Here is an 11,492-nt window from a genome sequence, read left to right as displayed (position 1 = left end):
ACTTTGCACATCTAGAGACTGAAATCTTTGCCCATTCTTCTTTGCAAAACAGCTCCAGCTCAGTCAGATTAGATGGACAGCGTTTGTGAACAGCAGTTTTCAGATCTTGCCACAGATTCTCGATTGGATTTAGTTCTGGACTTTGACTGGGCCATTCTAACACATGGATATGTTTTGTTTTAAACCATTCCATTGTTGCCCTGGCTTTATGTTTAGGGTCGTTGTCCTGCTGGAAGGTGAACCTCCACCCCAGTCTCAAGTCTTTTGCAGACTCCAAGAGGTTTTCTTCCAAGATTGCCCTGTATTTGGCTCCATCCATCTTCCAATCAACTCTGACCAGCTTCCCTGTCCCTGCTGAAGAGAAGCACCCCCAGAGCATGATGCTGCCACACCATATTTGATTTTGAAAAGTCTCAACAGGATCTTGAGCTTTATTGTGAAAGGTTTATGTGGAACATAAACAAGCGGACACGCGATGCTGTTACCGTCGTTGTTGCTAACCACAACGCATAAAAACAGGCGCTTGTCCGTCTGTAGTGTGGTTATATAAAATATAAGAGAAAGAGAGAACTTTAAGAAATTGATATAGCCACTAAAGTGACCATCAAAACGATGAAAAAATATTGCCGTAAACAGTTTATTTTGCGACAGCACGAAACAAACGATAGCGTAAAATGAAACGATAGACGTTTTTATATCGTCATCCGATATATATCGTTATATCGAACAGCCCTAATAGGTATTACAACAAAAACATGAAGTCTGCTGAGTATCCTTGAAACCAAGGAGTCTTCATTTACAGTAGGCTATTACAAATATTGCTTTAAAAATCTGTACGAATCTTCTCAGCAGTGCATGTAAACAACGCACACGCTTGAATTTTTAATTATTTTTTTTAAACAAAGTTTTGTTTTCAGGCAAGTCTGTTGTTTAAATCCTGATCTTATTCATTCCTCCAGTGCACTCATTGTTACAGTACACAATATCTAGATCACGTGCTAGTGACATAAAGTTCACTGATCCAAATCTGTCCATTAGAGGGTAAGGTATTGGGGGCAGCCAATGTTTAAGGTGGAGTGTGGCATTAAGGCTGTAACAAGTGAAGTGACAAGTCTCTAACTGGCTAATTGGTGGATGTCTGACTGCTAAGCTCCACACTACAAAGGAGCCACTAAAGCTGATAACGACATTAATCGACCAGGGACTAAACCCTGGCCTGGATTCACTGGACTGTACAAGTTAACACAATGCAGCAGGCTGAATGGTTTACATCATTCAGGCTACACATACAGACCAACATGACCTCGCCTGAAAGTCATTGAGTGCTAATTTGTCAATGTGTTTTTGCAACCAAGGCTCAGGCAGTGGTTTATTTCTTTTGTTTTGTTTTTTTGAAAAAAAAAAACCCCACATTTATTTATTTATTTTTACAAGTTTTACATAATACACAGTTAGTTTATTTCTTTAAGGTGTAAATGTAACTGGTAGATGTTGGAACTGATGTAAATTAGAAAATCCATCCATATAATGCACCCACTGTCAAAACCAAACAAGTATATATATATCTCTTTTTTATTTATTGTGGGTGCATTTTTGCCTTTAGTTTAGAGTTGAGTGTAGATACAAATGTATTGAAAAACCCCCGGGTATTGTGGTGTCTCATGCAGAAAAAGGGCTACATTCAAAGAGATGTACCTTTGAGAGATGTACTATTACAAAACAATACCGAAACTCTGTTTTTGAAGCTTCTACATTCAGTTTTTGCTGATTTCAGAGTAATAATTTTACCTTATTTGTTATGTTATTGAACTTGTCATAGACCTTGCACAAGAATGCTTTTCCACTTGGCAGCCATCTTGAAATAACTGTAGACTCCTATTTGTGCTGTTATTTTTGAAGAGTTTGACTTTTATTTCAATAGTCACCAAGGATAAAAGCTGCATAAACTAGAATCATTAGTCAAATGGGACTACAAAATTTAAGAAAAATAGATAAATGTTTAAGAACTTTCCGAATTATCTTTGCTGTGGTGGATTTCTCTCATATATTTCTTCTGTCTGTCAGTTGGGTGGACTGTCACCTCACCTCAAATGGTTGAAGCTGATGGCCAGCCTTCCTTATTTTTCTTCAAACTGTTTCCAAGTTCTGCTGAATGGGAATGGTTGGCTTTTCCACTTTAGTATTTGAAGTTCTTTATCTTTATCTGAAGTGAATTGAACAGGTTTTACACATTTTTCACAAAAAGTTGCAGAATTCAAAGATTTGCCCTAAAGCGCTTCTAAGAACCATTCCATTTACCATTTGCTTTTGTTGAAGGAAAAATTATTTACAGATGATAATATTTTCTTACTTTTTTCTGTTTCTAGGTGGGACAGTTAAACGGTTTGAGGGCCTCTGAATGAAAAACAGTATTAGCAGGTGCTATTCCAGTTCATGTTTTCCTGTTTTCTTTCACGTGGCTGATTATGCTCCAGTCTAAAGCAGGGAGGGCTTTCGGTCTGTATCCAAGCATGAGTATTGGGGCAACCGCAACACAGCGAGGAGCCTTTACATTGCACAGCAACATGCCATTACTGTAGGACTTCTTCACTTGTTTTTTTTTTTTCTACTGAAAAACAAATTGATATTTCCTTGTGGTTTTACATACCCCGGTCTGTGATTGTGCTATGGAGTTGGGGAAAGTTCATGTGAATTTAAAGACGGTGCTGCTGACAATGATGATGTTCAAATGGGGTGAGTACAAACACACTTAACACTTTTGTTTTAGAGAAGGTAACAGATTACATTGCAAGAGTAATCACAGGGATATAAAAAAAAATGGAGAACTATTTTAAAAATACATATATTTAAAATATTCTTTAAGATATTTCTTTTTCTCAACATTTATTTGTTTATTTATTTGATGGTCCTGAGGAGTCCTGAGGATTCTCACTTTTACAAACCAATAAGAGGAGCAGGTCCTAGAAATGCCATGAGTGAAAAGAAGTTTCAGGGAGGTGCTATATTGTGTTCTCAACAGTGACAGGACTGAAAACAATAAGTGAGAATATTGAGAAAACATAGACATGTCCATAACCATTACTTTAATTACTAGGCTGTTGTCAGACAAATATATTTAGCAGATTTTTAAATATTAGTAGTTAATATGTGGCTAGATCATTCAATAGAGAAGTTGATTTGTTAGAGACAGAATTCCTCATTTGCTTCTAGTTTTTGTAAGCTCTATCTGTCAGATTTTACACATGATTGGATCTGAATGAGAGATTGTGCTCCTTAGTCATGCATTCCTAATCAGTGCAACCAGTTGACTGGAGAGAAGCTCATTCACACCTATATGTGCATGAAAGGAGGGCAAAAACAAGGTCACATCTTGGTCACAAAGATTTAAAGCACAAACCATGTTTTCAGCTTTTTAAAATCTCCCTTTTAACAAAAACAAAGGCCCAGCAAATGCAGGCACTTCCTGAACACCGAAGAGAGCCAGAGTCCCACTACCGATCGTCACCAATTTCACAGAAAATAGGAAAACTCTAGAGAGTATCCTGAACAGATATATTACTATGGGATTCAGGAATGGCAAACCACAGAAGTGCAATGCTATAAAATCTTAAACAGGGCATTCTTCCACCCATCCATGACATCTTCCAGCCATTGTTTCCACATATAGCCTTTGCTGTTGTAAAGTATCCCATCCACTTCACACTGCTCATGCTCATTGTATCAGGTGTTTAGCTCCTCCTTGGCCTTCTTTAGTAATGATACTTGTAATAAACGTAGCCTGTTTGCAGCTCTGGAGGTCCAGATCTCTAAATTAGAGTCCCAGCTTTGCACCCTCGAAAAACCCCTGTAGCCAGTTAGCAGATTGTCCAGAGTGTAGTCCTAAACAGAAGCCCCCCAGTACACTGCATCAACTCATTCATGTGTCTAATTGTTTTTCCCCACTCGGCAAAACACCTGCTGGGAAACAAACTCTGATAATTAAAGATTCTGTTTTGAGATGTGAAGCTGGAAACACCAGCAACCTTCCAAGGACCAGAAGGAAATTTGAGGGAAATATGAAATCAGAGGTCACTAAATTAGTATCTAACGTTGCCAAAACAATGTCGGACTCTCTAGTTTTCTCTGGTCTCCTCTCCAATCGCACCAGGAGTGACGTCTTCAGCCGCATGTTCTCCCTATATTGCAATAATCGCAAAGAAAACAGTATTAGTAGTATCCACAACTGCACAAAAGAGAAAATGTGGATTTTTAGACATTAGGTGTCTGTCATTTCTAAGCCCTTATATTACATGAATTAATAATTGATCACCAATCAATTTACTCTGCCTCACAGAAACCCGATTATTTTGTTAGTTTAAATGAATCAACACACCTGAGTTGTACAAATTGTCACAATCCTCGAAGCACAACCTGAGGAGCAGGTGTGGTAACAAGCTTTGATTCCAACTTGTTAATCAACCACAGACACAGGTATAATTTTTATTACTTTGAAAGCTTGACACTTAGCCTTGTCCTCCCCAGCTGGAAAACTCAAAAAAGAGTTTTATTTGTTGTCATTTACCATCCACCTGGGTCTTGGTCAGTTTATCTGTTTAAATGCTCAGCTCAGACAAAAATAAGTATAGTGGGTGATTTTAACATCCATGTATATGCTAAAAATTACAGCCTCGACATGGCATTTAATCTGTTACTAGACTCAGTTGGCTTCTTTCAAAATGTGAATGAAACTACTTTAATCACACTCTAGATATGTTCTGACATAGAAACTGAACATTTAACAGTATTTGCTAAAAGAAAACAAACAAACGAACAACCCCCCCCCCCCCCCCCCCCCCAAAAAAAAAGAAAGAACAAAAACCTAACATTTAAATTTACAATAATGGATTACATTTCATCACAGTATGTCTTTCTGAAAGTGCTGCAACTGAATTGAACGATATAATTCATCCACTGTCATCTTCATTGTCTTGTGCCAACACAGTGCAGAGCAGATACCTGATTGGTACTCCCATAGAGGTTGATTATTTTGTTAATAATTTTACATTTTTACTCTGTACGACTCTGGATACTGTACGGAAAAAGAAAGCTTCCAATAAGAAGTACCTGACTCCCTGGTATAACTCTCAAATATGCACCTTAAAGCAGATAACTTGTAAGTTGGAGAGGAAATGGTATCTCACTAATTTAGAAGCTCATCATTTAGCCTGGAAAAGCAGTTTTATTACTCTGTAAAAATTCCTCCATAAAGCTAGAACATCTGACTATCACTGATTGAAGGAATTAAAAGCAACCCTAGGTTTCTCTTCAGCACTGCAGCCAGGCTGACAAAAAGTCAGAGCAAAGCAAATATTTAACGTTAACTAGTAATGGCTTCATGAACATCTTCGCAAATAAAAATTTAACCATTAGAGAAAAATTACTCAGAACCACCTCACAGATATATCATTATGCACATGCAAATCACTATTTTTTCTCAAATTGATCTTCAATAATTACTTCCTCCAAACCATCAATGTTTTTTTTGGACTCCATTCCTACAAGACTGCTCAAAGAAGTCCTACCATTAATCATATTTGTTTCGGTCTCAAATATGATCAACCTATGTCTATTAATTGGCTATGTACCACAGGCCTTCAAGATGGCAGTAGCTCTGGTAGTGGACTCCTTTCTTTGCTTGTCCTGCTAGACTTCAGTGCTCAGTTTGATACTATTGCCCATTATAATTTATTACAGCGATTAAAGCATGCTGTATGTACACTGAAAAAAAGGGATTGGTCATCTCTTGGATTTATGTAAGCATCTTGCGTGTATTCAACACAATTGCCTCATGCTTTAAAGTTAAGTGTAATTATATAGTGCAGAAACTACATGATATGCAGAGAGGGTATATTAAATTGTTCATATCATGTTTGAGTGAAGTAAGTCAGTAATATAGCAATGTTAAATCTTGCTACACTGCACATGATTTCATTGCGCACTTTGGATCGTGGTTTGAGGAAGGCTTCAATCTCAGTCAAGTCGAGAAGCCACCTTTACTTTTTTCAGTATACCGAGAAAAGGACATTAGGTGGTTGTTACATTTACAAAATTCTAACTTGTAATTTGAAAAAAAAAAAATTTCATGTTTCTATGGTGAATGTAATTAAATCATGTAGGATCTGTAAGAAATTCAACAACTTAATTTGTTCTTGTTGATTTGACATGATACAATCTAGTAAGAGTGGTTAGTTGCGGGATTCATGAAATTCACAAGATCACATGAGATTTCAAACTGCAGGAAAATCACTGGAGTCATAAGAGGCAGACAACTACACACACACTACATGTACGCTATCGCTATTTAGATTGGTGGCATGGTGGATAGTGCTGTTGCTTTCTGGCAAGGTGGTCCTAGGTCCTAGTTTTCAAATCCACAACTTGGCTAGTTTGCAGTGGGTTCTTTCTGGTTATTCTGGTTTCCTCCCACAGTTAAAAGTCATGCAATTACAATTATGTTAATTGGTGATTCTAAATTACCCATGAATGCAAATGGTTGTTTGTCTCTATGTGATAGACTGGTGAGCTGTCCAGGGTATACCCTGCCTCTTAACCTATCATTTTGGGGTTATGCCCCAGCCCCTCTGCAACCCGGATAAAGATAGGAGGATGGTGGTCATTGTAAATCCATTCAATTTTTATGTTAACCAGACTCTAGACTTTGTTGAACATTATGTAATATGAAGACAACAAGTAGTATTTAAGTGACCAAGTAGTACTGAGGTAAAAGTTATAGAATAGTATTGGAATAAAATGAAAAAAAATGTGAAGGATTAAAATATTCCAAGAGCTCAACATACTTCATCTAAACATGTTTCAATCACGTTTTATCAAAACAAAAAAGGTTTATTGCATATGAATAAGTTGTGTTGATTACAGATTTAAGTTTCTGCCAAAGCAAAACAATTGTGTGCAACCAATGTCCACTGTTGAATTAAATAAATCCAACATGCTCTTTTTTAGTGTATTAAAGGTACTGCTTCCAGTGGTTTGAATTATATCTATCTAATATACTCCAATTAAATGGAGAATCCTTTTCACACACTAAGATTAAATGGTAAATGGACAGGCAAGTGACTCATATAAAACTGAGGTTACTGTACTCCTTAAAATCTAAGAAATATGGTATCTAACCAGATGCTGACTCTGAATGGCATTACTTTGGCATGCAGTAACACTGTGACAAACTGAAACACACTTTGTCAGCATGATGCTGAAAAACTGGTTCATGTGTGTATTACCTCTATCCTGGACTTCTGTAATTCGTTATTTTCCGTTATTGTCCTAAAAACTCCATGAAAAGCATTCAGTTGACCTAAAATACTGCAGCAAGAGTATTGATAGGAACTAAAAAAGAGAGAACATATTTCTCCTATATTGCCTTGCCTTCATTGGTTCCCTGTCAAATCCAGTATCACTTAAAATCACTTAAAATCCTGCTTCTCACATAAAAGGTCTTCAATAATGAGACCCATGAGACCCATATCACTCCATAAGAACACATTGCTCTCAGACAAAATAAGAGTGGGAGGCAGAGCCTTTAGCCTTCAGACCCCTCTTCTGTGGAACCAGCTTCCAGACAAACACCCTCTCTACTTTTAAAAAATTAGGCTTAAAACTTTCTGTTATAATCAAGCTTAAAGTTAGGGCTGGATCAGGTGACCTTAAATCCTACCATAGTAACGATGCATTCAGTTATTAATTATTATTCATCTCTGGCCCTCTAGCACAGCAAGTCTTGTCCTGTGTTACTCCCCTAACCCCAGTCAGTTGGTGCAGGTGGTTGCCCCTCCCTAAACCTGGTTATGCTGGAGGTTTCTTCTTGTGAACAGAGGATTTTTCCTATCCCACTGTTGCTCATATGGGATCATATGATTGTTGGGTTTTTCTCTGTTTCTTTGTATTATTGTAGGGTCTTTACCTTACAATTTAAAGTACCTCAAGGCAACTGTTGTTGTGATTTGGACCTATATATTAACCTGTTTGCTCTCGCGTCATCAGGCAGAAATGTAGTCAAATGCCTTTAGTCAAGATTGGATAAAACTGACATATTGATGTTTTTAACTAAACAAATATAGAAGCTAGCTCAGAGAACTCAATAGGAGAGAGGAAGTCTAAATAAATATGAGCAGTTACTAAAGTTGCTGTAGGTTAAGTTGTCATTTTTATTTTGTCATTAGTAGTTAATTAATAATCAGAGTTGTCTCACAGAAAATGGAGACAAAATAGTGTGTGTGTCCAGGAAGAGAAAATTGTTTGTGATTGCTTATATTTGTGCCATAGGGAGTTTGACAGCTAAAGAGCTCTGTATGCAAAGGCGGAGCGACCCAGCAACTTTTCTTTAATGTACACTGGGCATTTTCAGCTTTGTTGAATTTTTGACCTTTTCCTCTGCATCACGTCCGACAGGTCCAGCTATCTGCACAATAAGCATCAACCTTATGTGTGTGTGTGTGTGTGTGTGTGTGTGTGTGTGTGTGTGTGTGTGTGTGTGTGTGTGTGTGTGTGTGTGTGTTCTGTGGGTTATCATAAAAAGTGGACATGTTAAAGAGTCAGTATTCACTTGTCTGTCTGAATGCATTTGCAGCTATTATTGCGTCAACTCTTTTGGAAAGGCTTTCCATAAATTTAGGAGTTTATTAATTGGAATTTTCAACCATTATTCCAAAAACACAATTAAGAGGTCAGACACCAATACTGGATAAAAGCCTCCGCTCGAATTCATCCCAAACATGTTCTATCGGTTGAGATCAAGACTCTGTCCAGGCCAGCCAAGTGCTTTCACACCAAACTCGCTCATCCATGTCCTTATGGACCTTACTTTGCACGCTGGTGCACAGTCCTGTTTGAATAGGATGTGTCAAGCTATTCCCAAAAAACTGGAAATATGAAATTTTCCAAAATGTCTTGTATGCACCCAAAGGGTCACCTTTAAGTCTGACAAGTAGGGATGGAAATTTAGTAGAAAACTGGTTCAATTCCTTGGAATTATTAGCCTGCTTGGCTGCCAATTCTGCTTATTAATTCCGCTTTGTGCTACAGTCAGTTGATTATAGTGCATGTCCGTAAAGAGAAAAATAGTAGCATCCACAGCATGGACATTACTTTTATTTTTATTGTACGAAAGGACAAGAGAACAATGGTAAAGACCAAGGAGCTTGGAAAGAAAAACGTCTGGACTTCTTTAAGTAAGAAGTCCAGACGCTTTTCTTTCCAAGCTCCTTAGACTACGATGACCTGGATGACTGAGAACCTTCACAGGACAATGGTAAAGATTAAACTGTGTCCAGGACAGACTTTGGTTTTTGCTATCAGCTTTGTGTTGATACATAAATCAAAGAGAAAGATCATAGGTGTGATCATATTAGAATAGGGATTGTGCTGGTGTGTGGGACTGTGGCCTATAGGTTTATGTAGTTAAATGGTAATTATGAGACAGTCCATTTTACAGAGAAACGTTTGTAGTAAGCACTGTAACGAATGACCTTCGCCTGGGAATAATTAAGTAACGCACTGCATTACTTTTTCTTTTTTTAAAATGTGTCCAGCAGTTGTAACAAGCAGAATTAGGATCTGAATGCTTTCTAGTGACAGACATATTTGCTTTGCCAAGAGAAGGACCTCTCTCTAAGTTCCTTTTGCTAATGTTTTTGTTTTATTTATTTACATTATTTTATTATTCATATGTCTAGTGGATAACATGCTAGAGCACTTAAAGGCCAGATTCGTGAAAGATAAGAAGAAAGCAGAGAAATGGGCACTGGACACAGCTCCAAAAGCTGGGATCAGAGGCAGCATGCAGTTGAGGCCAGCTCCCCAAGCAAAAGTCGAGGACATGGCCACAGACCCCAGAACCTCGAGAACTGCACGAACCCTCGTGGAGTCCCCACCAAACAACGAAGAATCCCAAGGCACTTCAAAATACAAACCCTAAGGGTGCAGGCCAGCAACCATGCCAAAATGCCCTGTCAAATCCCAAGGGGAGGAGAGGGGCAGTGGCGACCAGTGGTGACAGCAAGGAGTGCAATCCCCTGCATTACTTTTAGAAAACGTTTTCTGTGTAATATGTGTAATACAATGCTTTGTTTGAGTAACAACCTCAACATTGATGACAATATACATAAACATTTGACCACACACTATACAATTAATTTGCTTTAATGCAATTAATGTGATATCCTTGATATGCTGCTTGCCCATGGTGGTGACTTTCAATAAATTCAATTCAATGGGAATTCAATAAGAACCAATGGGAGAATTGATAAGGAATCAAATATCAGTAATGGAATCCAAATGGAATCCAAATTGCAATTCCTATCTCTACTGACAAGCCAGATGGGGAGGAGGCAAGACTTCCTGCACCCATTTCCTGTACTATATCTGGGGCCTCAGTTGGCTAGTGGTTTGGTGCTAGGCTCACTGCGTATCAAGGTCATTGCTAGTTTTGGTGTGTTCTTCTCCCTGCTGCTCGCCACTGGTCATTGTGGACAGCCTGGGTCCATCCATCCATCCATTCGCTTATCCTTTTCAGGGTCGCTGGAGCCTATCCCAGCTGTCATAGGGCGAAAGGCAGGGTACACCCTGGACAGGTTGCCAGTCTGTCGCAGAGCCAACACATAGGGACAGACAACCATTCACACCTAGTGACAATTTGGATTATCCAATTAACCTATCCCCACAAGTTGCATGTCTTTGGACGGTGGGAGGAAGCCAGAGTACCTGGAGAGAACCCACGCAAACACGGGGAGAACATGCAAACTCCACACAGAAAGACCCCAGCGTGATGTTGGAATTGAACTCAGGACCTTCTTGCTGTGTGGCAACAGTGCTAACCACCGTGCCACCGTGCTGCGACAGCCTGGGTCTCCTTGGTATTTCTCTGTCCACCTCTGGCTCCCGGGGGGCATTGTTGGAGTCTCTCACTCTCATTATCAAGTACTTTTTATGACAAGCGCTCATACAGAGACACTCATATTCTTTTTCTCTCACTCACACACACACTCACACACACATACACATATGTATGTCTGTTTGTGTAACCACCTCTGTTTTGTTAAAGATGCAGCAACTTTTCACTTCTCCACGCCCTTTTTCTCTCTTTCTGTCTCATTTTCTTTTTCTGTTCCACGTCCTTTTATCTTTATGTTATTATCTCTTCTCTTTCATCAAAATGGCCCTCACCTCTTTTCAGCAGCGGCTCCACTCAGATAATAAAATAAAATAAAAAGAGTGACAAGAGGAGCCTCTACAGAGCTCATCTTGGCAAAAGAAAATCTGTTTGGGGCAAAAAAGCATTCAGACCATGATTCTGCTGACTAAAACTGCCGAACAGAACCGGTTAGAAAAAATTAAAAAAAAACTTCTCTTGGCACAATGCAGTCAGACATGTGTCGTTCTCCTAGCAACCACTAAGCCCGCACTCATGCATCTGTGACACATCAGACCAAAAGGGTGAC

The 11,492-nt window shown here is 38.7% G+C and overlaps 1 protein-coding gene across 1 annotated transcript in view; it reads left to right on the top strand.

Annotated features, from left to right (window-relative positions):
- Positions 1-2,490: 2,490 nt before the first annotated feature.
- Positions 2,491-11,492, top strand: part of crb2a (crumbs cell polarity complex component 2a) — a 47,385-nt gene continuing 38,383 nt past the window's right edge. The window contains exon 1 of the mRNA XM_026172889.1: positions 2,491-2,733. Coding sequence (XP_026028674.1) covers positions 2,667-2,733 — 67 coding nt within the window. The 5' untranslated portion in view covers positions 2,491-2,666. The remainder of the gene's footprint in view (positions 2,734-11,492) is intronic.

The sequence above is a fragment of the Astatotilapia calliptera genome, chromosome 7, assembly GCF_900246225.1.
Source record: "Astatotilapia calliptera chromosome 7, fAstCal1.2, whole genome shotgun sequence".
Classification (NCBI taxonomy): Eukaryota; Metazoa; Chordata; class Actinopteri; order Cichliformes; family Cichlidae; genus Astatotilapia; species Astatotilapia calliptera.
The sequence above is the reverse complement of the archived record's forward strand: the minus strand, read 5'-3'. Positions and strand labels throughout refer to the sequence as shown.